We start from the raw sequence: 25,441 nt of genomic DNA, 5'->3' as shown, positions 1-25,441 counted from the left end.
ATCAGGCCTACTTAGCTTTGTGATATATTTCCATATTCACAAAGTTTTTGTCCTTCAAAGTAAGAACAAGGTTGGGTGTCCAGTGGGAATTTCTTTTTACATCATAGGCATGTTTTTCCTCATTTCTTTAAACAGAAAAAAGGCAGAGTTGTGAATTTACAGCAGCACGGGGACTGTATAGTGTTATTTAAAGCTTTGTTGAAAATATTCCCATTTCTAGCACAAGAGGTTTCAACAGACTTTTCAGCAGATGCATAGTAACATCGAGAGCTACGGAGCACTCTCCCAAAGCATCTGTCGAGTGCCACTAGTTCAAAGAAAGAGAGAAAAAAAAAAGTCAGCACTCATCACCTACCCATGTGGTCAAGGGGTGGTCCTCTGTGGACAGCGGGAGCCCCGTTGGCCTGGATGATCCACTCAGCTCCCGTACCGGTCTCTCTGGTCCAGCCGCAGAACGACGAGAAGTCAAAGTTACAGGCGAACCACAAGTAAGCTGTAGCAAAGAGACACAAAAACACTCCTAAGAATCTCATACCTACAAAATATAACTGAAAATTTTCCCTGTAATCAATAATCAGCTATTAGTAAGCACAGTTGTTGTGAGTTCAGTCCTAGTTTTGGAAGGTTCTCTATTCAATTGAATTGAATTGAATTTTATTTATATAGCGCCAAATTACAACAGCAGTCCTTCAATCTAAGGCAATATATATTGTAAGGTAGACCCTACAATAATACATACAGAGAAAAAACCCAACAATCATATGACCCCCTATGAGCAAGCACTTTGGCGACAGTGGGAAGGAAAAACTCCCTTTTAACAGGAAGAAACCTCCAGCAGAACCAGGCTCAGGGAGGGGCGCCTCTAAGACGCGTGTCTTAACTATATTTATTCCTATCTTTGCTGGTACATCAAGCACTTTAAAGACAACCTTAAGGAAACAGTAGCCCTTCATTTGAATCCCAAATGCTGAAGTAAACAGCTCCTATCTGCTCCTGTAAACCCTTCCTGAGAACTGAATCAAGTCCCTGAAAAGCTGCTATGCTATGTGACAAACTGCTTAGGTTTTTAAGTGAAGAGGCGTACAGCTACGATCTGGTGCTGTGTTCACTGACCAATCAGTGTCATTCAGGAGGAGGTAAGGGGAGATGGCCTGAAAAAAAGGACAGCAAGTCTCGTAGCATTCCTATCAGGAAGCTGTTCCTGCTGTCATGTGCTCTCCGAGTATAAATTGTGCAGCCTACAAAAGGCTTGTGCAGATGGGGTGAGACAAACAGAGAGACCGTTGTGACTGTATGTACAATGTGCAGCGCTGGAGGGCATTTTCCTCCACATCCTCAGCAAGATGTCAGCCCTGATAGAAAACAGTATCAAGCACGTCCATATGTTTGGGATCAGCACTTTAGGAGAGAGAAACCGAAGAGTGGAGGGACCACGGAGCAGGGCGCGGTGCCACCAACATCAACGGATGTGGCCCCCTTAAAAACCCAAACAGAAAAAACCCTCCCTTTTTCCTCTGCCTCTGCCAGCAGTTGACGGGCGGTATCGGTTCACCGCAGCATCCAAATAAATGCAAAAATCTCTCAACAGTGGACATGTTTCTGAGAGGCTAATAGGATGCAGAGATGACCGTGGAGCTACACAGTAATACCCACCTTACCCACCCACCCACCATCCAGCAACCCCAAGCTGTCTTCACGCGATGCTTCAGCTCAGCTAATTGAGACCCAAGAGGCCTTTATTCTTCCTCCGCTGCTCTCACTTCACCTCCCTCTGTTCCTCTCTTTTACCTGCACTCTCCCTTTCTCTTTTTGCCTCTTTATCCTCCTCACCCAGCCTCCCCCCCCCCGCTTTATTTCTTTTCCCCCCCTGTCAGAGCTGCCATTTTTTTTAACCTTTCTGCCTATTCATTCCTCTTCTTCTCAGCCTGTTTGCTCAAAATGAGTTGCATTCAGTGTACTCACAAGGGAGGGTGAACTGTGATGTGGTGCTAAAATGTTCACCCAGAAAAGAAAGCCATAAATGACCAAAACAGAGCGCTGCAGTTGGCTTTAAATGCATGTGCGGAATCACAACATCAATGTTTCTCGTTCCATTAACACCTGCAGTTTTTTCACACTATCTCACGAGTCTAATGCCACTCTCTTTTCTGCTGTTGTTTCCACATCTGTAAAGTGCAGTTTTATAGATGAATGATCATGAGTTTCAACCTCAGACACTCTTAGAAAGTTTTAAGTTGTTTCTTTATAACAAAACGCTATTTAAACATTTCCAGTGGGGTTTAAGAGAAATCTGCAGGCAAAGGAACATGAAAAAATGACATTTATGCACAAATATCTTGACTTTTTTTTCCTATTTTCTTTCCTTCTTTCCTTTCCTTTATCCTTCCCCTTGCTGTTGAAACCTGTAGAAACCTTTTCATCGATGTAAGAAGATTTAACCCAGAGAAATATATAGCGATGGCACCTCAAGAATCAGACTATAGAAATTTACTAGCAAATCCAGTACCAGTAAAAGTAGTGGATGCCCCACCCATATGTCCAGCATAACTTAAAATGTTCAATTCTTGAGTTTTAACTATTTCTTTTATGATTTTTCAATATATTTATTCATTTTTTGTGCATAGCACTTCATGAAAACTTTGATTAAACAGATTTTTTGTGTTACATTTAAAAACTGAGCATAGAGACAAGCTACAAATACAAGCTCAGCTGGTATCAGCTGATAGCCTTCCAATTGCATCTAGCTGGCAGATGTGGCGCAGCATTTAAGCTTGCCTACAGGTGTTGTGCATCTTCAAGCCTCCGCGATCTGTGCTGTGCAAATTACTACACAGGGAAATAATCGTCTTTTGACTACAGCTGGTCTGGCGTCAAAGATGAAAAACACTGACGAAAAAAAAAGTCTTTGCTCTCTCTTTCACTCTCTTCCTCTCTCTCTCTCTGTAAATATATAACCTAATAGCACGTGTGTCTGTTCTGTCTCTCTCTGTAGTCCGCTAGTGCCAGGGTTCAGCAGTGTCAGGTTCATTTGTGAAGTGGGGCCATGAAAAAGCTATTAACTCTAATGGAGGTCAGCTTCACTGTTCTTCGCGACCGTGGTCAGTACCGTTGGTGACACTGAATAATGGGTCCATTGGCTGAATTAATGCACCGATCTGGCAAAACCCGAGCAGCGCTTTCACATCTACAGCTGCCTGTAAAATGGTTTAACTTTGCTTTAAATGAAACACATTGTACGGGGAAACATGGGAGCAGATTGGGGCGGAAATGCTCACCTGGCATGAACTCCATAATGGGGTTGGTGGACGTGGTGCCTCCTGCGAAAGACAGATGGGGCAGTCAGTTTGGGGTCAAAGGTCAGAGAGGGATTTCTCACCCACACAGATGCCAGCACAAACACAACATACCTGCTTTTATGAAAAACTAGTACCAGGCATTCAAGCCAAACATTTTAACTTTAAGGTTTTAGATTTTTTCTTTAGCTTTTTAAATCCTAGAAAAGAGGCCTAATGCTTAACGTGGCTGTAAATAAAAGAGAGGATAAAGGAGAATCGGAAACAAGGATAGTCAGACAGCACTAAAGAAAAGCTAATAAATAAATAAAGCTGAACAGAAAAAGACCAATTCAGTCAAAACTGTAGCAGCTAGTGAGAAGATAAGGGAGAATTTCTCATGATCCAATTCCAACTGGGCTTCATTAAAGCAGAAATTAAATCAATAACATTTAAAGGAAGAAAGAAGAAAGGCTTTTATTCCCGCGTTCAATCCTTTTAGCTTTTATTGCTTTGCATTTTAATTTGGCGAGCTCACCGAGACGGAGCGCGAACTAAAAGGAACCGAGTTTCCGTGGTTTACCTTCGTCGTATTCGGGGGTCTCGGTTTCAGTGATGCAGTCCAGCCGTCCATCTTCACACTCTATAACTGCTGTAGTGCCGGGGTTGGTGATCGGTGCTGTGGTGGTCGCACCAAATGTGGTCATGGGAGGCGTAGATGCGAGTGGGGTGGTGGGAAGTGCTGTAGTTGTTATTTCTGTGGATGAAGATGAAGAGACAGGAAGTGTGAGTGACTAGAATGGATTAAAAAAAGGAGATGAAAGAGTGTCAAGAACTGACCCCACCTCTCGCCCTATCAGTGCCCTTCATGCACGTTTAAATGCAGTTTGAGTGTCAAAGGGATATAGCCTGTTTGGCTCAGTAATCGCTAGGGTGATCTCATATGAGGCCCTGTGGCACAACTATACTAGTTTCATTTTTTTAAGCACTAAGACACCTCCAAAGTTGTGTCGTCACAGGCGACTGAGGCCCAGGAGGTGGGGGGCTCATCTACCAATCATAAGTGCTTCTCCAGTGTCCACATGTGTGGACATTGAAGAAGCCCTTGGGCATCCAACAAATGTGAGGATGCTAGTTATTAAAAAGCACTAAAAAAAGAAGAAGTGTATGACTGTGTGTGTGAATGAGTGAATGTAGCTTAAGTAGAAAAGTGCTACATAAGCACCAATCCAAAGCTGAAACCAAAGCCAAAATAATTCACTGATTTCTCAAAGCTAATTAAAAGCTAGCAATTTTTCTTTGACAGCGAACTCATCATCTACTGGGCAGAGAAAAAAAGTCTTAAAACACTCAGTGAATAATGATCGGCCTTTAGTGATTCGTTAACTGCTAAAGACATACTGAGACCAAAAATATTTTGCCGCTGTCTTACAGTTCTTTCCTTGGGTTTCTGCTTGATAATTACACAAAGCGCTGATGGAAAGAAGCAAAACTAAAACAGTTTGGTTCCAGTCTGAGTCCCTCTCATTTACTGGAGCCAAACTCGAAGGATGCAGGACCGATCATCGGTGACAGACTTATGAGTCCCCCTGGAGTTGTGGGTTCCTGAGCATTTGCTTAGTTTGCTCTGTTTGTAATCCTGCCTTAGATGCAGTTTACAATTCACGTATATTCTAGTGTACAAATCAAAGAGCGTTATAGTCTGAAAATCTAACTTAATAGCTGTAATATGAAAGCTGCTTGAACTTTTTAAAATGGAGGAAAACTACTGGGGCTGAATTAGTGTCTGAGAAACACTGCTGACAAAGATGCCAAAGAAAAACAAAACTTAACTTTTATTTGGTAACTAACAAGTAAGAGGACCCAATCACCTCCTACTGCGGAGACAGGCGTTCTCAGTGGGATGCCACTGTGTCTCGGTCTTGTCAGATACCCACTGGGGGAAAACTGTTAAAAACCTGTTGCTTTTTCATCTGCTATCAGTCTAATTAAGTTGATTTTCACAGTTTTGCGATCGTGGTGGAAACGCAAACAGGAATGGGCACAAAGGACTTTTTGATTTTCTGATTTATTTCACGGTGCTTCTTAAAAAATGAAGATTAAAAATAACATGGAGCTGGGCAGATCGCGTCTACTCTGCAGACAGATTTACAAAGAAGAAAAGTAGCTACATGCATTAAAAGCTTTTGACAATATAGTCGGTCTAATTAACTTTAATGTCATTTTTTGCAGTGAGCTCGAAAAAGAAAATGACTGAAAAGAAAGTTTCAGAGGATTTTTGGTCTAGAAAGGAGAATACTTAGGAGAAACTAACACATTTTGTCTCTTTTATATGAGAATTCAGAGTCATTATAGCGGACCTATTACGCTTTTCCATATATACTGTTACAAATGGTGTTCCTCCTATTAAACATGACAAAACATAAAAGTAATCCCTGTGAGTCTAATGCTCAGGCCTCAGACTGCTTTCAATGCCGAGTTGCAGACAGTATTTTTTCTTTTATGTTTGCTCTGTCTGTTGCCGGGCGTGTGGCAGGCAGGGAGTGGACCCAGAATGCAGGACTCAGCATACAGATGTAAAACTCCAAATCATAAAATTATTGCTGGTAATCAAGAAACAAAAACCTGAAAGACCTGAAAGAGTTTCCGAAAACATTAGAGCACTTATGCAAATATGTGATGTCTTGATAAATCGAGCAGATATTAGAAGTTTACACAGCACCATTCTCGCATGAAAATATCTTAAAAGTTTATTTTGTGACCCAGAACTCTGTGTTCCTCCGCCACTGCCTCGTTTGAGTTTTGGACAAAATGGATTCTGGGATATTGCATTTCGTCATTTCGAGCTGATTGGAGACCAAAACAGCCAATCAGATTTTTTTGCATCCAAGTCTGTGATTGGCTGGTTTTGTGGCACAAATATAACGGTGTACAGAAAGAGTTGAGCGCGCACGGGCAGAAATGTTGAGAGCGCGAGCAACACATTGCGAGCGAGCGCAAATGCAAAAACTGAGCGAGAGGGGCTGCTATTGTGTGTGTGTGTGTGTGTGTGTGTGTGTGTGTGTGTGTGTGTGGATAATAGCAAACACTGAAATACATTTTTTGCATGCAGCAATGAATTTTGTTCACTCAAATTTAGCTTTTCTTCGCTCAAAATAAATTTCTCCTCAAAATGCAACACTTGCACCTGCAATTTTTTTTTTACGTGCGCTCAGAATAGTGGCACAAAAATAACGCCATAGGAATTGGGCAGAGTGAACACACCTGGGAACACAGCTAAATGGAATCCCACTGACCAGGGCAGTTTCAAAATAAAACAGGAAGTAACACACTGAGAGTCAGACTAAGACATGTGGACAAAAGATGAAGGAACTTGAGAGCACAGGAGACAGGACTGGGGAGACTGAAGGCAAACAAACACATAGACACTGAAGACCGACTGGAAGCAAAAAAGGGAACAAACAAACAAGAAACAAGAATTATTAATATAAATAGCAAAACTATGAATCATAAGTCCAAAATGCAGGGGCATAGACCCAATAACATACCAGGATGCTCTTAATATGGTCATTAACATGATCTTTAGTTTACCACGGGCCAGTCAGAAGAAAGTTGTCTTAAAGGGAGAGCGAAGAAAGCTAACACAGAGGATGAACTGAAGGGCTGCACCAACACCCAGCATAAGTTTAAATAAAGATGATTTTGACTTGTGAATCATGCAGAGGTACTCTAGTCGACTCTCCAGATGAAAATATGGAGTTAGAAATAAGCATAATAGGTTCCCCTTTAATGAAAAGTGATTTAAGGTTGGATACAGCGCTCTCATTAACTACAAAACTCAAGTGTCTTGATTTCTCGGAAGGTTGAGAGCTGGCACTTTTCCCCCCATCAAGTACCAGAGTAATAATGACAGAAACTCTTGTATCTTGTTAAATTCTACTCTGCAGTCAATGTGTGGTGATGTGTTTTTATGTAAATTAAACAAATTGAACTTGCATTAAGCGTATGCAGACTATGTGAAAACCACAGATGGTCTGCATATAATTAAACTTTGTAAGGAAACGTGTCTGCGACATTTCGAGTGGGATGGAGGTTTGCTCTTACAGAAGCGTGGATGTACGCGTCGAGCTGATTTAACTCGGAGCTCGAGGCAAAACATCTGATTAAGCTGCTGAAAGTGATCCGCAGGAATATCGTTGAGCTTGTTAGTTTCTCTTCGCTTGTGTTTGTCTGGGCTCGAGTTGGCATCTTGATGTTCTCGTGAAAAGAGAGGGAGACTCATTAATGAAGCGCGGCTCTCGGTCTAATTAACAAAAACCTGTTTTCAGTTATAAATGAACTGCTAGTTGATGCTTGGTATATCCGACACCGTACATTTCTAAAGCTTTCGACAATAGCTTTAGCACATTTTATTTATTTAATAGCACAAATTTTGCTTGTTTAGCCCTTTAAGGACCACTTGAGGTCATTATGCACATTTATGAAGCACCAAACTGCCTCAGCGAGCTTCTCTGTTCCTACAAGAAAGCTGTGATTTGGATAATTGGATATGACTGTGAATGTCTATGTACCACGTTTTTATATGTATCCACATGGTTTGCATGTATTTTATTAAGTATGTGTGCACGTGCTGCAAGCAGTGGGATTAAAGTGTCTGTGTCATGTCTCCTGCTGCAGTGTGTATTGCAGTGACCCCCCTTTAACTAAAAATACACTAAAGTATCAGTTTAACTTAATAATGCCACACCATCACCCACCACATACTGTACACAGTGTTGTTTAAAAACACATGTAAAAATGTGTGGATTGTTTTGTGCGATTATCTCCCAGCAAAGTCTACATAAGTGGAGGAGTGCCAAATTAAAGGAAAAAGTGGAAATCAATTTTGTGGAACTCGAACTTGGGGAGGACATCAGACTGTTTCGTGATGCTGCAGTCTATGTTTGTTTCCCTGCTACGCTCTCGTTGTTGCAGTCACGATAACAGCTGGAGGAAGCATCTCAGAAACAAGACAAATTCTGTTTTGCATCTACTCTGTTCAAGTTTGTTTGGCTTTTTTTTCCCTACAAGTACATCGAGTTCATCCGCATCATTTCACGCTGTATTCCAATTGGTTGGTTCATAAATGTGAGCTTCAGCAGCAGTTATTTTGGCAGATGAGCGTCCTAATTTAATTTACTTTGGCTGCAAAACTGTTGCCTTTCTCACTGAGTGACCTCTGCTTTTAAGGAGTGACCAAGACTGTGTCTTTCATTGATAAAAGAAATCCGTCCATCGACCCATCCTACCTCTCCAACCTGATAATCGACATGCTTGTGTGACTTGCCACACAGACTTTTGATTTTTCAGTCAATATGAACCCAAAATGAGTAACTAACCCCTAAAACTCATCAGGAAGGTGTTTACAGAGGTCCAGACAGAAAGCTGTTTTCTCATACACCTCAATAGGACTGGAAGTCCTTTTCCAACCACAGGTATCGCCCTCTCATGGCCATCAGACAAAATGCAGGTTTGAGGCACTTTCACACTGGCTTCAGGTGTTTAGACTTGTTAAGATCTGGTGACTCCAAAGATTGAAGATGATTTACATCACTGCTGCACTCCCAAAACTGCTCAGTGACGGTTTATTTCTTATTAAGGTGGGCACTGCCATCTTCCACTCCCACTCAGAACAACTTAAAAAAGAAACCCAAACCGATTTGCTGTGATTTTCCCGGCCAAAAAAACAAGTGCACCCTAACAATGCCAGTAAAATGCCCCCAGAGTGGAACAGAAGGAACTCAGCCCCTTGCTGTAAGGGTCAAGGATTAATGCTTTTCCTTTAATATGACCCACATATGCCCACATGCAAACAGACCTACATGGTAGATCATTTGTCAAAAACAATGAGTCACAGTCCATCTGTAACATGAGTCACAAACTGTTGCATTCACAAGCATATCACTAGAGTATGTGTCAGCTGCGGATATTACTGTAGGTTGGACTCCGCACAAGAAAGTGTGTTTACTGTTTTCATCTAGGGAAGAGTAGGATGTTTGTTTTGCATATGAGCTGCTTACTTTTACTGGATTTTAGTTGAGGAGCAGTATTAAAGTTAATGGTTTGCACAATTAGGTGTGCAGGTACTGTCGCTGTCTCCGAGCTGCTTCCCTGTCGACTGGGAAACATTTTTCTTTGAAGGGAACGTGAATACAAAGAAAAAACAATTAGCTGTTGAGAGATTTTAAGGTTTTCAAAAATTCAGTTTAACATGGTTGATTTAATTGAGTTGACAGATCTAAGATGCCCCGCGTACTTCTCTCATCTCTTTGTCTTCTCCGTCCTTTAATCAGTCTTCTCCTCTCTCGGGCTCTCACGCGCAGTCCTGCGTGGTTTTGCTGATTCTTATCATTCTCCCTACAGTGCAACCAGATACTCCATCAGAGAGCCTGCTTCCTCCCTTCATCTGTTCCTTCCTCACCTACTGTGAGAGGTCAAACCCTTCCTCCCTCTCTTCCTCTCCCTTTTTCTCCCACACACCCGTCAAGCTCTGACCACTGCAACAGCAGAGATAGTACCCTGCCACGGCATGCGTCAGCCTTTTCATGTGCTCACACTCTCTTTCTGCCTCTCATTACACCAACCAGCGTGAAGTGTAAGCAGTTTACTGTTTAATGGCTGACTGAGGCCAAATACTGTTTGCATGTCGAACGTTTTCAAAGATTTCATTAGCGTTTGCCTGAGTCACTGTTATAAATTATCCTTATTTATCTTATCCTGGGCTTTTGTGCGTGCCTTCAGTCTGAAACGAGCTGCTTTAGCTCCCTTTCCCTCTTTCTGAGGAAGCTTTCTTCTGATTGGCTGCCCCTCGCAAACAAAAAGATTCGACAAGCAGTTTGAGTGAGGTATCTGTCGCTAAAATAACCATATACATCTTTACATTGTTACCATCTGTTAGCCAATGAGCGTGCGGTTTCATACCACAGGTAATCCTCAATTTTGAAACACAGTATGGCCAAGATTTGCCACACAGACTTTATTTTTCAGTCAATATGACCCAAAATGAGCAACTAAGCCCAAAAACTAATCAGGAAGGTGTTTACAGAGGTCCAGACAGAAAGCTGTTTTCTCATACACCTCTATCGGACTTGAAGTGTTTTTCCAACCACAGGTAATGCCCTCTGGTGGCCGTCAGGCAAAATGCAGGTTTGAGGCACTTTCACACTGGCTTAATTTTTTCAACCTTTTCCGTCTATGGTGACAAAATCATGCTTGAAATCAAGTGTTTAAAGCTTTTGACTCACATGGATTGCTGTAATGTAATCTAAGGCAAATGGTTTTCAAGAGTCATGTGCGATTTAAAAGAAGCAAAAACTGCAGATCAATAGATTTAGAACTGCCGCAGCACGTCACCTGCTCTCTCTCTTAAAGAGGCTGAAGAAAAAAAAGGATTCAAGTAATGTTTTTAACGGTGAACTTCATTTGAGGAAAAAACCAAGCAAACTTTAAATATACCTGCTGTTTTTATGTTTGCCTGCTTTATTTCATTTAACACCTTAAAGTAAACTGAATAACAGAAAATGTGAGAGAACGATGCACAACAACAGAGGCGTAAAGTTTGAGCTTTCTTGTTAGTACGATGTTTTAAACATGAGATAAAACATGCGGCCTAGAGATGTAGTCTGAATGTTTGTGAGTGTGATGACTGAGATCTAAGACTCAGCCCAGATACAAAACATTTACTGTGCGTGTGTCCCATTGTGCCTCACTGTGGGTTTTTTGTTTCCTTCTGTCAACAACCCCAACGGTAAATTCCGTCTTCCTGCAACGAGTTTCTTTGCAGTTTCTGGAATTCACCTTCTTTTTTCTGCATGCTATTTGCTATGGTTTATGAAAGCTCAGTGCCACTTTCAAGCAAGACCAAGCCTGCCAAAGGCAGAAACCACAGGAGTGTGTAATATCAGGATATTAAACTGCAACATGCTGTTAAGTTTTCCAGTGTAATCTGATCCAGTTCAAACTTGCTCCACATCACAGGCTTAATGCCATTCTTTATATCTTTGTGGCATACTGCAGAACGACGGACTGATAGATCTGTTTGTGGTAAAAGGGACTCACCCTCCAGTTCGCAGCCCAGCAGCTCTAAACGGAGGCCCACGCCCTCGTTGGTGGCTCTCTCCGGATAGATCCTGATCAAGCGGGTAATAAGTGGACCTATGGATCTTAGCTCCGGGGTGTCATGGTTCTGATTCCCCAAAAATACCTGAAGAAATAAAGGTATTGCACAGATTTAGGCCTTTACATATAAACAAGGGATGTGATTATGAAATGAATGCGATACAGCTGATAAATATCGACCACTGACAGCGGTAAACATCATCTGATCTGCAGCCCTACATAAGCTGATATAGATTTTTGGTGGATATATGTTTGTATCCCTGAATCAAATGACCATAAAGTTGGAAAGCATGCTTTCTGATCTAACTTGTGCAGCTTTATAGTTAAGTCGTTCATAATTTTACCTGTAATTATCACCAGTGTATAGAGTCTAAGGATCTTTCTGATATGAGATGCATGAAATTGCATCAAAGAAGTAAACGTATGAAACTGGTATGAAAGCTCTGTCATTTACAGAGGAAGGTACCAGTATAACTAATACTACCAAGCTATTCTGAACACTCTGCAGCACTCACTGCTGTAAAGCCCCATCCTCGGGGCTTTGATAAGAATAACAGAAAAAAACAGCGTGTGCTGTCTCTGATCAGGCATTACTCTGTTTGACAAGGAGCTGAAACAAAATGAAAGGAGGAAATCAGATCCAGAGGCCATCCTTTCATATTTTCAGCATGGAAGCAGCACAGATGAAAATGGTTACAGTCACACCGGGAACCAAGTGGCGGGACACCAAACACCAAACGCACGCCTGCATGTCTGAAGCGCTGCGGTTTCCTCGTGCCTGATTTATTACAGGCTGCAGAGTGGCAGTATAGCTGGAATTATAATATGAAAAGTTTGTGTATGGACATAACTGTTACACTAAAGCTGTTCCATCTTTGCTAACACCTTAGCATGTTCTGGTATGTGCTGACTAAAAGTGGCCTTTCATAAGAAACTAAAGGCAAAACTGTTGCAGCTCTTAATGTCTACATGTGCAAATGCACAAATTGTTAGAGTTCCTGGGTCATCGGCCCAGTGTTTTGTGGTTTTGGTTCTTTGATTTTGTTTATTTCATTATATTATGGGTTATAGGTTTATTCTTAGTTTAGGTTTTCTATGTGGGTTTTGTTAGAGTTTTAGTGTTCTGGTTTTCTGTCTGTGATCCATAGTTGCTGTCTCCCCTGTCTGCTGTATCCCCGTGTCAAGTCTGCGTCTCTGTGTTATGTTTCCTGTTTTACTTTGAAGGTCCATGTCTTATGTTAATGTGTCTGGTTTTGCTTCCTTTGTCTCGTTAGGCCTGAGTTGCCCCAGCTGTGTTTCCCTCCTGTTTGCCATTCCCTGATTGCTCCCTCCGTGTATTTAAGCCCTGTGTTTCTCTGTGTCCATGTTGCGATCCACCCTCATCTTGCTGTGTAAGCTTATTTTGTATTCTCAGTTTTGTTACCCTTTTGAGTTCATGTCTGTCTCTGTAGTCTGCACTGTGGGTCCTTTTCCTGCCTGCACACAGCCGTTCCACAACACAAATGTTATGTTTGTCTGCAGGTACGCATAAAATCCAACATATATCTGATGAATATACGAACCTGCTAGTTTTAAAAAAATTTCCTGTCAGAGAAGGTATCCTTATATGGTCATATCAGGCACAGAAGCCCCGCCCACATGCTGTTCAAACTTTCAGAGGGGCAGTTAATCAGCAGAAGAAGAAGAAAGGAGGAGGAGGAGTTTAAAAAAGGACAAAGTAAGGGGCTGCACGCAGGGGAAATTCAAGAAGAATAAGGATTATTTTAAATTGAGAATCATGGAAAGATTTTCTGGTAAAGAATTAAAAAATGGATCTGGAAATTAGCTTCTGGTCCTCTTTAAAGAATAGTGCCACAATGGAAATTACAGTAGCCTTTTAGTTTCTTTAGACAACACTGTGGCACTTTTACACTCATAAAATGAGTGATTTGAATTTGCATGCTGGGAGGTTACACTGTTACCACTGTAATTGTAATCTTAAATTCCATTACAAATGTGGTTCCTGAAAGCTAATCATCCTTTACTTGTGTGTTGTTGTTGTTCTTGTTGTGCATCTTCCAGGACTTCTGTTTGTGATTAGACAGAATAAGCCACCTGCACATGTTATACAACTCTATATACGCTCATCTTTATGCACGAACATGCACTGTACGTACAGAGTACGTGCTTGTGCCCAGGCACCTTTAAACACACGTACCACTGAGCCTTCCTGCCTCGTCTTTTGAAGCGTTTTTTATAAAAAGCTACAGGAAACAGAGCGGAGAGGCTGACGGGAGCATCTAGATCTCCGTCTGCAGTAAATCAGCAGGAGTCTGATGGCCAGCTTCGCCCTCCGCCCTGCCATCTGGAAAACATAGAGGAGGATGTCGCACCAGCAGGGCCAGCCGAGGAGGGGAAGAAGGGTCTCGAGAGCAACGACATGCATTTCCTTTTTGCAGATTGGAATTACAGTTATGTTTACAGAGACAGAAAATTACACCAAAATCGTGACTTGTTATGTTTTCTGTCATCTAAAGGACAAAAAGAAAAAATCCCAGCAACGTGAAATATACTTAACAACTTAAAGTTACTTGTATATTAACGTTTTTATCGGCTTCAGTTCAGGACTACACCCTGCACTCTGTTCTAGAGCAATAAAACTTCATTTAGTTGCAGCAGTTTTGTGGTGTCATTAAGCCAAGAAAGTGCTAGAAAGCCGATCGATGAGGGAATCAGTAAGGTATGACCACTAATATTTTTGTAACACAGACGTATCGACACGTTTGATCAATACGCGTCTTAGAGGCTCTGGTGCAGAGAGAAGCGAGGGACCTCGGCACAAAGCTTGGGCGAATGTGAAAAATAAATAAATGCGTGGGTGGTCGAGCAGCAACTCCCGCCGCACTTTTTTTGTGTCACCGAATCCTGCTGTGATGATTTCACCCCCCCCAATAATGCCGCTTCAGTTTTTTACCCACAGTTCTTCTTTCTTCTTCTAGCCTGCGTTTATTTAAAGTACACTAAAATGATTCGCTTCCATAAAAACACAGATTTCCTGGTGGAAGTTTTGTGGAGCTCTTCAGACAAAAGCATCCAACAAACACGGACCAGCAAACAGAGCTCACATGAAAAGCCGTCTATAATTTAGGTGATTAACATTTCATTCCAGGAGCGGCGCTGTGTCGTGCAGAGCGTCTGTCTGACGGCTTTCAGGAATTAAAGACGTCTGTAAGAAGAAGATGTTTATTTCATGTCAACAACTTTTTTATCTGCTTTCCTTGTAATTCATCGCCTGCTTCACAATGCTGCCGAATGAGACACGGGGAGGAATAAAGAAAGAAGAGGAATACAAGCCAAAAGAAAAAGTAAAACCACTTTCATCTGATGTGCACACGTGGTCCTTTCAGATAGCCTCGAGCACCACCTTCAGATGTGCTCATTTGAAGTCATATTAAGCACATTTAGTCACAGTCTTATGGTTCTGTGTTGTTTTTGAGTTTTGGATTCTCGTTTAATCGGATCGCTGTTTTGATTTAATTATTCCAGTCATGCTGAGCCTCAGTTCTTTTGATATTTTTGAATTTTTGTCCCTGTTTGGATTTAATTGTTGTTTTGGTGATGTGCAGGTTTAATTTTTAGCCTCTCGGGCAATTTCCTGACTGTGTTTCCTCATTTCTATGTTGGCCGTCATGTCTTTGGTCATTTTCTGTTTTACTCTGTCTTTGTGTGCGAACTAATTAATCTGCATCTCAAACAGATAAATAGATGTTGTTTTCAGCACTCACGTTACACAACCTGACCTTCTGGCTGCCAGGCACCGCAAACACAGACTAATAAAAAGTGACATTTTGCTGTTACATGTGTAAGTGAGCCAACCTTGACCCTGGTGGTGTTCTCCTCCTTCACCATGGTCCACTCCTCTCCGTCCAGGCTGTGGCCCACCTTAAACTTCTTCATGAAGACGTTCCTGTCACGGTGTTTTCCTCCTTGGATCACCACACCGGTCACTGTCTTGTCCTGGCCCAGATCCACCTGTGAAGGAGCAAAATACTGTCTACACCTATGATCTGTGATAGATTATAAAAATGACAAAGACAAACTGTGGTTTCATTTAAAAAGAACTGGCTTGGATTGGTGCGGACAAGTGGTTTCCACTCTGGGGACTGGGGTCTCTGCAGGTGGGAATCAGGATAATTTGAGAAATCTTAAGACTATTTAGATATTTGCTAGTCAAAATGTAGATATTTTTCTTGCCTGATGCTTCCCATCTGAGTGGGGAACAGGAAAAATAAACTGTATACTCTATTTTAAACCGTTTATAAAAGCACTCGTGGCCATATGAGTGAGCAGACACTGTCTTCATATCAAAGCATCACCAGCCAGAAACTTTGGGAAGCACTGTTTCAGTTAACAGTGCAGCAGTTAAGGATGTGCTTGTGGCTGCTGGATGCATAACTGAACTTTCTAACACTGTAAACAAATAAAACACACATGAGGTCATGATCTGCCTGTTTCATCTCTAAACTCAGCTGTGTTTGTGAACCCACCTGCAGCCACTCATTCTTGAAAGGCTGCTTTGTCGACTGTCCGGTCCAGCCCGACCTTCCCGTCAATAAACGCGCGTTCTCGGCCACCCAGCCCCGGTCAGCGTAGGACGAGGCACTGATCTGAGCATCTGAGATCTGGCCAGACACCATCCCCAACATCCCTGCACACGGGTAGTCTGTACAGCAGGAAAACGATGAGCAGACAGTGAACAGTGGGTAGGAAACTTTTGAAAGGCGTAAAGTACGATAAGAAATGCCACGGCCATCATTATCTTGTCACTGCTTAAGTCAGCGGTTTTAGTTGAGGCCCTCTGGGTGCTGGAGCAGTGTTTAAATGCTTTGGTAAAAATATCAAAGAGTCATCTTTAATCCCCAGCATGGGTTTGTTTGAATAAACGAGGAATTACTAAACTTTTAGTGTGTGTACGCTGCTGCTCTGTAGACGAAGCAGGGATTCAGTATCCTTTTTGCATAGCACCAAATCACAACAACAGTCGCCACAAGGGACAGTAAGGTGTTTGTGAGAAAACCTATCAGCAAGGACTTTGTGATGTTGGGAAGAAAAAACTCAATTTTAATAGGAAGAAATCTCCAGCAGAGATGATGGAGAAACAAGACGAAATAGAGGCGGATGGAGAGATAAGACAAAAATGCAGCAGTGGTGTATAAACAGGTGGGGAGTGAAAAGACGTGAGTGGAAAATAAGTGCTCAGTGCATCACTTGAAAGTCCTCCAGGAGCCTGAGCCTTTAGCAGTGGATATTCAGGGTCACCTGATCGAGCTCGAACTAAAAACTTTATCAAAAAGGAAAGCTGTGAGTTGAATCTTAAAGAGGGTGTCTGCCTCCCGAGTCGAGCCTCTCTGATTCTGAGGGGCTTGACTATCAGCAACTATTCTCCTTCTTGTACGCAAGCACAGATTTGACTTCGCGGGTATGTTTTTCCGAGCGTCTTCTGTGGATTGAGGCACCAGCGGGATTTCAGTCTCACGCTGACTCCATAATATTGAGATCAGGGTGATTGGAGCTGCCACAACATCTTTTTCAGGACTCCTTGTTAATTCTTTTTGACTGCGACTGTAAGTTTATGGTCACTGACATTAAACAGAATGAAAACGGGCAGATTAGAAAGCTCCCTGATAGCAACATGATTGTGATGGATAAGAACCCAAACATCCAAACGTCTGTGTCTCAGCTGTGTTCTTTTTATATTTCTCCTGCCATTACTGATGTTACTATCATGGCTGGATATACTCCAACACCTATAAGACAAAGGTTGTTAGGTATGAACACGTCTGTGCCCTCTATGTTCAGGCCAACATTAAAGTGAAAAAAGAGGAATATGCCTCCTTCTTTGTGACTGTTAGATCCAAAGCATTCATCGTGTTGCCGCATAGTAGGGCTGGGCCATATCGTACCTTTCACGGTAATACTGGTATAATGTCGGGCAACGATAAGAAAATGAAATATCGCGATAGAATATGGGCAAAACGCGCATGCGCAGTGCCTTTGTTTTCATAAAAAGCAGAAAAACCATGGCGGTGATGGAGAATGACAAAAGATAATAGCTGAACGAAACGGATGAACCAGAACTGGTTTGTAAAAATGCTGCAACTTCAGTGGTGTGGAACTGGTTTAGCTTTCGTCCCTCAGATTCAGATACACAACAAAGCACTATTTTTGGTAGAGCATGCTAGCGGGCCGTCGCTATTACCGTGTTGTTTGGAAAATACGACACACTTAAAATCAATCCTTTGATTTTTCTGAAAATCGACAGTGCCCCTTATAATCCCGTGTGCGTTATGTATGAATTCTGGTTGTGTTTACTGACCTGGAAATGATTTTATGTACACGGCGCTCGAAAATCTGTCAAATGTTTTTAGTACGACTTTGCTAAGCTACGAAGCCGCACCGCTTGATGGATTGTCGGTGCATTACGGCTACCGTAGGCAGGAGCCTCGCGGAGTGATACATACTGTGCTTCAACATAATATTACCGTATTGTGTGTGTATAACCTCTTTTTAAGTTTTGTGGATATTCTACATGGTTATGCTGAGGATATGTCGGCCAATTTCCACCGGAAATGCCTTTTGGTTAAACTGTCAGCAAGGAATTTGCATTTGCACTGTTACATTTTTATATAACTTTAATGCACACAAAAAACAGCTGCTTGTTTAAGTGAAAACACATTGATGTTTTGGGTTTTTTTGCATTAATAAAGTTGTGGAGTTGTAAAGTATTTTGTCTAGTGTCAATTATATCGTCAGTTATATCGTTATCGCAAATTTTCAAATATATATTGTGATAAATATTTTTGGTCATATCGCCCTGCTCTGCAACATAGTCTCAAGTACCAGCTAGATGATGAAAAATGATTCGGGATTTAACAGATCCTCAAGTATGAAGAGTTACCAGACACCAAAACACTGCAAAGTTAATACATTAGGACGAGGAGGGGGAAGTTGTCACAGTGGAAATGATTTTATTTTCTCTTGATGAGCATGAAAGGGGATAGGAGAAATTCTGCATTCAGGGTAAAAGTTAATTTAGTTGCATTATACACTTGACAGCACCTTGCCAGATGATACCGAGCCTCCACTGAATACTCCACCGAAATAAATGAAGAGGCTGCATTATTCATGCAGAGTTGGTCTAAACAAAGCTTTCTTTCAGCACATAGAAGGCTTGGAAAGTTTCACTCCTATTGCAGTGAAGTCAAGTTGAGTTTTAAAAATGATTTATATAAACCAAAATGACAAATGTGCCTCATTAAGCAAAACCGGACGGATCTCTGATTCAAATGAAGAAGGAGAGAAAAGTTTACAACTACAAATCTGCCTCACATCATCAGAGGTCAAGAGGCGGCTCGCAGCAGAATCTTAGCAACATGTTGGAGGTTTAAAGTCTCGCCTCACGGGCATCATGATGCTGACAGACTCATCGACGTGTGTGAAAAACCTGCGACCTTGAGGTTACAGTACAATCTGTTCAACAACCGGGCCAGGCTGCTTTTTCGAACGCTTCCATTTTCATTACAGTGTTTAAGTACTGGAAAATATTCTGGGATAATGACTGGATAAGCTTGCCTGGAATGTGAACTCTTAATAATACTTGCACAGCATGGTCTAGTCATTGCAAGGCTAAGTTAAATCCATTATCCACAACAAGCTAGAGCTAATATCCGGGCCCAAACAGTCATGATATTTGCATTTGACAAATGCTCCCACAGTTGTATCTGCCGTTTAACAACAACAACAGCTCTTGGGGATGTAAATTCTTGCACAGTGTGAAAGTATAAAGCTATTCAGACTCCTTTATGGAAACCTCCTACAGGGCTGCCAGTGTGCGTTTTGATGTTGCTGAGCTTATAAGAACCAAATGTCCTCCCAGGGACAGCAAACGATAACGTGCATTCATGTTTTTATCACTTCTTTAAATTGCGAAAATGTAGATAAAAACTTTTGTGCTCTGAAGTAAATGATGGCTCTGCTTCAAGTGCATTACCTGCATACAGCACACATATATACTCTCCAAACTGCGTCACTATATCTCCCGAATCACCTGTCCGGCACTCTATATCCAGTTCTCCAATGAGTAAGAGCCTGATATCCAATTCATGAGGCCCTCCTACTGAGAGTTGTTTGTAGCACTTCAAGGACTGAGGTTTATGTAATGTTAGGGGATGAGTAATGAGGCACCATGATTTTCCTCTGCTCCACTGTAATGAATAACGGCATCCTTCTGTGGGAGTTTGCGCTCGCTTTGGAAGCAGTGATTATTTTAAATCAACAGAGAGCGGCGGGGGTTTCTCATCCACAAAGCGAAAAGATGTTAGTTTGATTCATGATGAACAAAAGTGAGGAAAAAGTAAAAGGAAGAAAAAAGAACTGACGAGCTGGTGAAATGTTAGTCATTTCTTTAAGAGATCAGTGGCTTTTTGTTTTTGCCAATTAGTGCAGTTCCTCTAACGGTCACTCGAGTTAGACTATGAGTAAGACTCGCATCATAAAACGCTAACTTTACAGCAGAAAACACTCATGATTACAGCCTGTAATCACCACCTTCATCACAACTTTACCCTGGTGGATTTTCAAAAGCTTAAAATTTACTAATTTTCTAGCACATTCTAGCTCTGAAACAAGGCTGCGGGGCTCTATCCATCTTTTAAAGAGAGGCTATGTTAAAAATTTCAGCTCCGGTTTGGAGAAGAGCACGAATGGTCTATAAAAACAGGAAAGAACTGAACATTTTTCTTAATTAAAATTTCGTAAAACATTTAATAAATGATAAATCTTTCTTTTTGTGTTTGGGGAAAAATGCAGAATATTTGCAAGAGATTACTGAGCATGGAGAAAAATTATGGAGATGGTAAAGTGAGCTGGAAATTTCTGTATATACAGTCTGTTTGGCTTACTATATTAGAAAATAGGGAAAAAAGCAATCCAGTGAGTATTAGCAGATGCATACGCTGCATATGTATATGTTAGATAAGGGGGAAAAAATGATTACATTAAACTTCATTAATCCCCGAGGGGACAGGGAAAGTTAATTAAGAAGAAAATGTATGAATGGAATATGTAAAAACACGGACTTCAGCACTAACGGTATGCGGCGGAGTAGCTGTGGAACATAAATCTATACATCAGGAGTTGAAGCTGGGAGTGAGGTCCCACATCAGTATGTATGAGTTTGTGTACCTGATGTTCTGCAGCCGTAGATCTCGAAGCGCATACAGATGCCTTGCTCCCAGGACATAGGGCGGATACGAATGTAGCGAGCCAGAGTGGGTTTGGGAAGATGGCTGTGAACTTCATCTGTGGGGTTGTCGTTCCCCAGAAAGATCTAAAAATACAGGCACAGGAGAGCATCTGTTACTTTACTCATATTTACCCACTTCAGTCGGGCCGCCGCAGTGACTGATGGGTTTAAAACTGTGTGGACTGTTTCCAGACTGGCTTCCATACATGACTTTGGAACTCAGGTAACGTTAAAGAAATGCACAAATGTTATGTATGCATGCATCACAGTTACTCCTAAATTAGGTGATTTTGCCGGGAGAAAGATTAAAGCGTGAGGGCGCAGGGGATGGTCTTTAAATAGAAGGAGAAAACCTGGGCAAAACAGCAGCGCTGGCAGGAATGTTTACTGCTATTCATCACATTCGCTGTTAATCAGTACAGCTATGCACTGTAACACTGTAAGTGTTTGCTACTCCCACCAAAAGTGCAAATAAAGCTTCTGCTCTGGCTGCTAGCATCTCCACGATCGACAATAGAAATGAGTGTTCTTCCCAATAATACAGCTGCTACTACAGTAACACCACAGCTGCCTTATTGAAAATTATTTATTCGTTGAACATGACTACAGCAAACTGTATTGATACTACTGGTACAACTGCCTGAGCTGCGGCCTTGTGGTTATGCAGACCTTTAAGAACTGAGCTTTCAGTGTGTTTTTGCATGACTTTGGATGATACTGTACTATCACAGTAATTAGAATTTGGGAAAAACAACAAATAACACCTGAAACAATAAACCACGAATGTTCAGCGTGATGCAGATTTAGCGTAGAGTAGACGAGACTTTCTTTTGAAGCTTCGTGTTACACAGTGTTTGTCAGTATGTTGCCTAAATTCAGTCCCTAGAAGTTTATTTCTGCACCAACAACTTCCAGTGCCAGAATAAATGAATTCTAAACGTGTTAAAAGAAGTGGGATGCAAAGCAGACCTTCAGTGCACACTTTAGTTTAGGCATGCAGCCAGCTGCTGTAGCCTTGGAAAACATTGATTCAGCCATTTACCTCATTGATTAGAATGCAGGGTCCTTCATTACTTGTCAGCATTAGGTAGATGATCATTGTAAGAGAATAAGTGACTCATCATTACCTTCTGCTTTGAGCCGTCCTTCACGGCGACCCAGTCCTCTCCGTTGGAGCTCAGGTCCACTTTGTATGTGCGAACGTAGTAGTGCTTCTTGGTTTCTTTTGAGATGGCACCCTGCGTCCCGATGGCTTTGACGAATCGTAGGAACCCCAAGTCCACCTGTAGAGACAACAAAGTCCAACGACTGAATTCTACAACTGTAACCAAGTGGAAATTACAACATTCCAACATGCCGAAACCCCAGACTGTCTTTATGTATAATCTGTGGCTGATAATGAGAAATATGAGACCATTAAGAGTTGGGTTTGAAGAAGATTTGCCTAAAAATTTTAAACTGTTACTTATGTGATGGATAAACAGTAATAAAAAGCAATCAGTAAAGGTGAAAAAAACATGTGAATACAGCACATAAACAGTGGAAATGTAAATGCATTAAGGTTGTTGAAATGGGTAAAAATCAAAATTAGCTTAAAATGAAATCGTTTTAGAAGTATTGTACAAACTGTTAGAAGAGTAAAAGTAAAAAGTGTGTGGGTGAAAGCCGTGGGGGACATCAGAGACAAAAATATTTTAGGAGCGGCGATTAAAAGAGTGGATTTGTGACAGAAAATCCAACAGCAGATGCTTTTCCACTGAACAACAATTACTGTCAAAGAGCACTTAAGCAAGGAAATGAAAGCCTGTAGATTCAAAAGTTCTGAGTTTTGAGGCCCGATTTAACCCCAGTGCACTCAAGCATAAGATTGTGTTTCTTTGGGAACAACTTAAAGTGTCAAAATGTGCCTGTAGTGAAATAAAGCAACTTGTTTTTGCAGAATTCTGCAGGTTAGTTCTTGTATCTTGTAGAAAATATACAATAAGGACATAATATGAAAGCAGCACTGACTGGATAGGCTACAGTGTCTTGCTCTGTTTTACTTGAGGCATATGGGAAACAAGGACTCAGACCTCATTAATAACACTGTGATTCATCATTAACTAGACGGTGAAAAATCAGAGGAGGATGCTGGAGAGATATGCCACCCCATTTGTAAACTCAGACACATAACCTAATGAGAAAGAGTTTACAGAAACATTAAGCTGCCACTTGTTTCTATGAGTAAAATGCTGGCAAGTGTTATAAGTAATGAATACTCACTTAAAGACAGTGAGAGGAGGCATCGATGGCTGAAATCATCTCTCGTTTTAGCTATTAATCCCAGAAGTGACTTCAGACTTTGACGTTTCTTTCATTTATTGTTTGATTGAATTTGACTGTTAGACGCATGTCAGAGCTTTCTCATTAACAACAATGTAAAATTTCCCCACGAAGTAATTTAGCATGATACACGATTTACGTCTAAAACTGTCCGCACGCCTGACAGTGTGTGTTTGTAGGAGCTCATGACTACTTTTATGGTCGTCAGTCTGCATTACTACTAACTAGTGTGTGACATGCGGGGTTGGTTTTAAGAGATTGTGTTAAACCAACAACTGAAAGCAAAGAATAAATATGTAACTCGACCACGGGCGGGCTGAGGGGCATGTCAGCTCGAAGGGAATTAACAGTAAACCGCTGTATTACTCAAACCTACTACAATAGGTGCTGAAGATGTTGTTTGGACTAAATAGCAAAATAAAGACCAGTCAGGAAATATAAGGAGTTAGCTAAAACACTTTCTTTTTGGGAGCTGTCTTGTTGTTAACAGTAAAGTTCTTGATCCACCTTGATCTAAATTCCCCTTTTCTGACACTTGAATTCTTAAAAACTGAGACCTTGGCCGACAACAAGGCGATTTGCAGTAGCAGTTTAAAAAAAGCATGATGTGTCTGGGGCTTTCTCAGATTGACTCTGAGGCTAGACTGACTAAGCTTACTGTCATGTGTCTGAGTTAAATTATCCAGTATAGCAAACAATGACAAACTTCCCAGAAATCCTAAAAACAGAAAAGAATGTGAAATGAAAATGATTCAATTATGCTTGAAAATCCCCCAAATGGGAACATAATATTGAGTAACTCAATTTTTCCTTTTAACTAGTACAGAGTCTGTTCTGAGAGATTGTAACTATGACGTACAGATGTCCTTAACGTGCACGCAGTCATTAAGTTTATAGTTTTGACAAGAGGACTCATGAAGAAACGCTCACTGAATGCATGCGTGTGATTGGTCTGTTCAAATGTGGCTGCACAGAGTGTGCAGACCTGGGGTTGTAGCTTTCTCAGGGAATAGCTAAATTGAGAGATAAGGCGCTTGGCGATAAATGTAGGGTAGGATGTAGATTTAAATTAAATGTGGTTTAAAGGTTACACATTTTTTTGCAGCTGGAGAATAGAAAGAATCACTTAAAGCTTTGACATATAAAAAATAAAAGTGGCTACGTCAGATTCACGACACCTGCTGTAGGGGCAACACTGGCCACACAGAACAAATTAAAATATAAAAACAGCTCATCCAGACAACTTCAGATTCAGCACCGTGCTCGCAACGATACAGAGCAACATGTCCAACGAGTTCGAAGAGGATCAGATAAGCATTTGTCGACCTAAACAGACAGTAGGACAGCTATATGCAGATTTCTCAAATTATTAGCAAGAATCTCAGAAGCGATCATCTTTTTTCAACCACACATTTTACTCGATCAAAACGGATCTCCCGGCAATACGTTTCCCCCAAGTTTCTTTCACGAAATTATGATCTAAGGGCTAAAAAAACAGATAAAAATAATTTTTCAGATGGCGGAAGTTTTTTTTTTAAATCTCAATGCAGCACAGCAGCGTCCAGAAACACGGCTGTTCAAAGTGCTGAAAAAGGAAACGATAAAAAAGGAGATTAAGAAGTGATAGTTATCATCAAAGAGAGCAGCAGTGATAACAGAAAGCCTCACAGTGGTCTATAAATGTCCACACTAACGCTTATCTTAAATTAAGATTTCTTATTTCACCAACACACAGATTCGTGTTCGTCACATCGAGTTTCTCCAAAGTTTGGAAACGATTTAAATGTGTAATAAAGACTTTCTATGGGGCTTCCATTTAATTCCTCTTAAACTCAGTCGCTTGTTTGTTGAGTTTCTAAATTATCAGTTGCATACCAAAATACACTCTAAGCTATATGTGGGATGGCTATAATATATGGTGTGTAATTATATTACCATAGAGACACTGCAGCTGTGATATTGTACATGGGAAGACCCCAGAAGTCAGGATTTGACTTCTCCCACTGTTTCCTTTTAAGGAGAAGAGCAGAGAATAGCTTCCCGCAGGTCTTTGTGGGATGTGTAACTGACAGGGAGACCCCTGGGAAACGATACTTTGCGGGATTACTTGACGGCGCTCCCAGCTCTGTTCTCATCTAAATTCCCACGAGACGTCTCACCCACATACACTATGCATACTGTATGTGACCGAGAAGATTTACACAGCAGGTTTTTGTTGTGAAATCACAAACAAGCTACCAGATCTGCTCTGACTTAAGAAGTGAAGCAAGTCGGGGAAGGTTAAGTCAGAGGGCACCCTTAATTAAATGGAAAAACTGATACCAATTTAAAATTATTAGGAAATGCATAATCCTAAAAGAAGATTTGTTTTAATAAAGTTTAAAAAAATTGCTAGTGCTGAAAGGAT

The 25,441-nt window shown here is 41.3% G+C and overlaps 1 protein-coding gene and 1 long non-coding RNA gene across 2 annotated transcripts in view; one reads left to right on the top strand and one right to left on the bottom strand.

Annotated features, from left to right (window-relative positions):
- The window catches only part of LOC113011172 (neuropilin-1a-like), a 91,075-nt gene that overhangs the window by 5,567 nt on the left and 60,067 nt on the right, over positions 1–25,441 (bottom strand). The window contains exons 7-14 of the mRNA XM_026150583.1: positions 21,840–21,995; positions 20,652–20,796; positions 15,956–16,131; positions 15,285–15,440; positions 11,370–11,514; positions 3,856–4,029; positions 3,276–3,317; positions 356–493 (exon numbers count right to left, since the gene is read on the bottom strand). Of these exons, the coding sequence (XP_026006368.1) occupies positions 356–493; positions 3,276–3,317; positions 3,856–4,029; positions 11,370–11,514; positions 15,285–15,440; positions 15,956–16,131; positions 20,652–20,796; positions 21,840–21,995 (1,132 nt within the window). The remainder of the gene's footprint in view (positions 1–355; positions 494–3,275; positions 3,318–3,855; positions 4,030–11,369; positions 11,515–15,284; positions 15,441–15,955; positions 16,132–20,651; positions 20,797–21,839; positions 21,996–25,441) is intronic.
- Positions 12,806–15,277, top strand: LOC113011173 (uncharacterized). Its single transcript, XR_003270475.1, has 3 exons — positions 12,806–12,820; positions 12,881–13,146; positions 13,491–15,277. It is a non-coding gene; the product is annotated as an uncharacterized LOC113011173 (long non-coding RNA).

This window comes from Astatotilapia calliptera, chromosome 18 (assembly GCF_900246225.1).
Source record: "Astatotilapia calliptera chromosome 18, fAstCal1.2, whole genome shotgun sequence".
NCBI classification, from domain to species: domain Eukaryota; kingdom Metazoa; phylum Chordata; class Actinopteri; order Cichliformes; family Cichlidae; genus Astatotilapia; species Astatotilapia calliptera.
The sequence above is the reverse complement of the archived record's forward strand: the minus strand, read 5'-3'. Positions and strand labels throughout refer to the sequence as shown.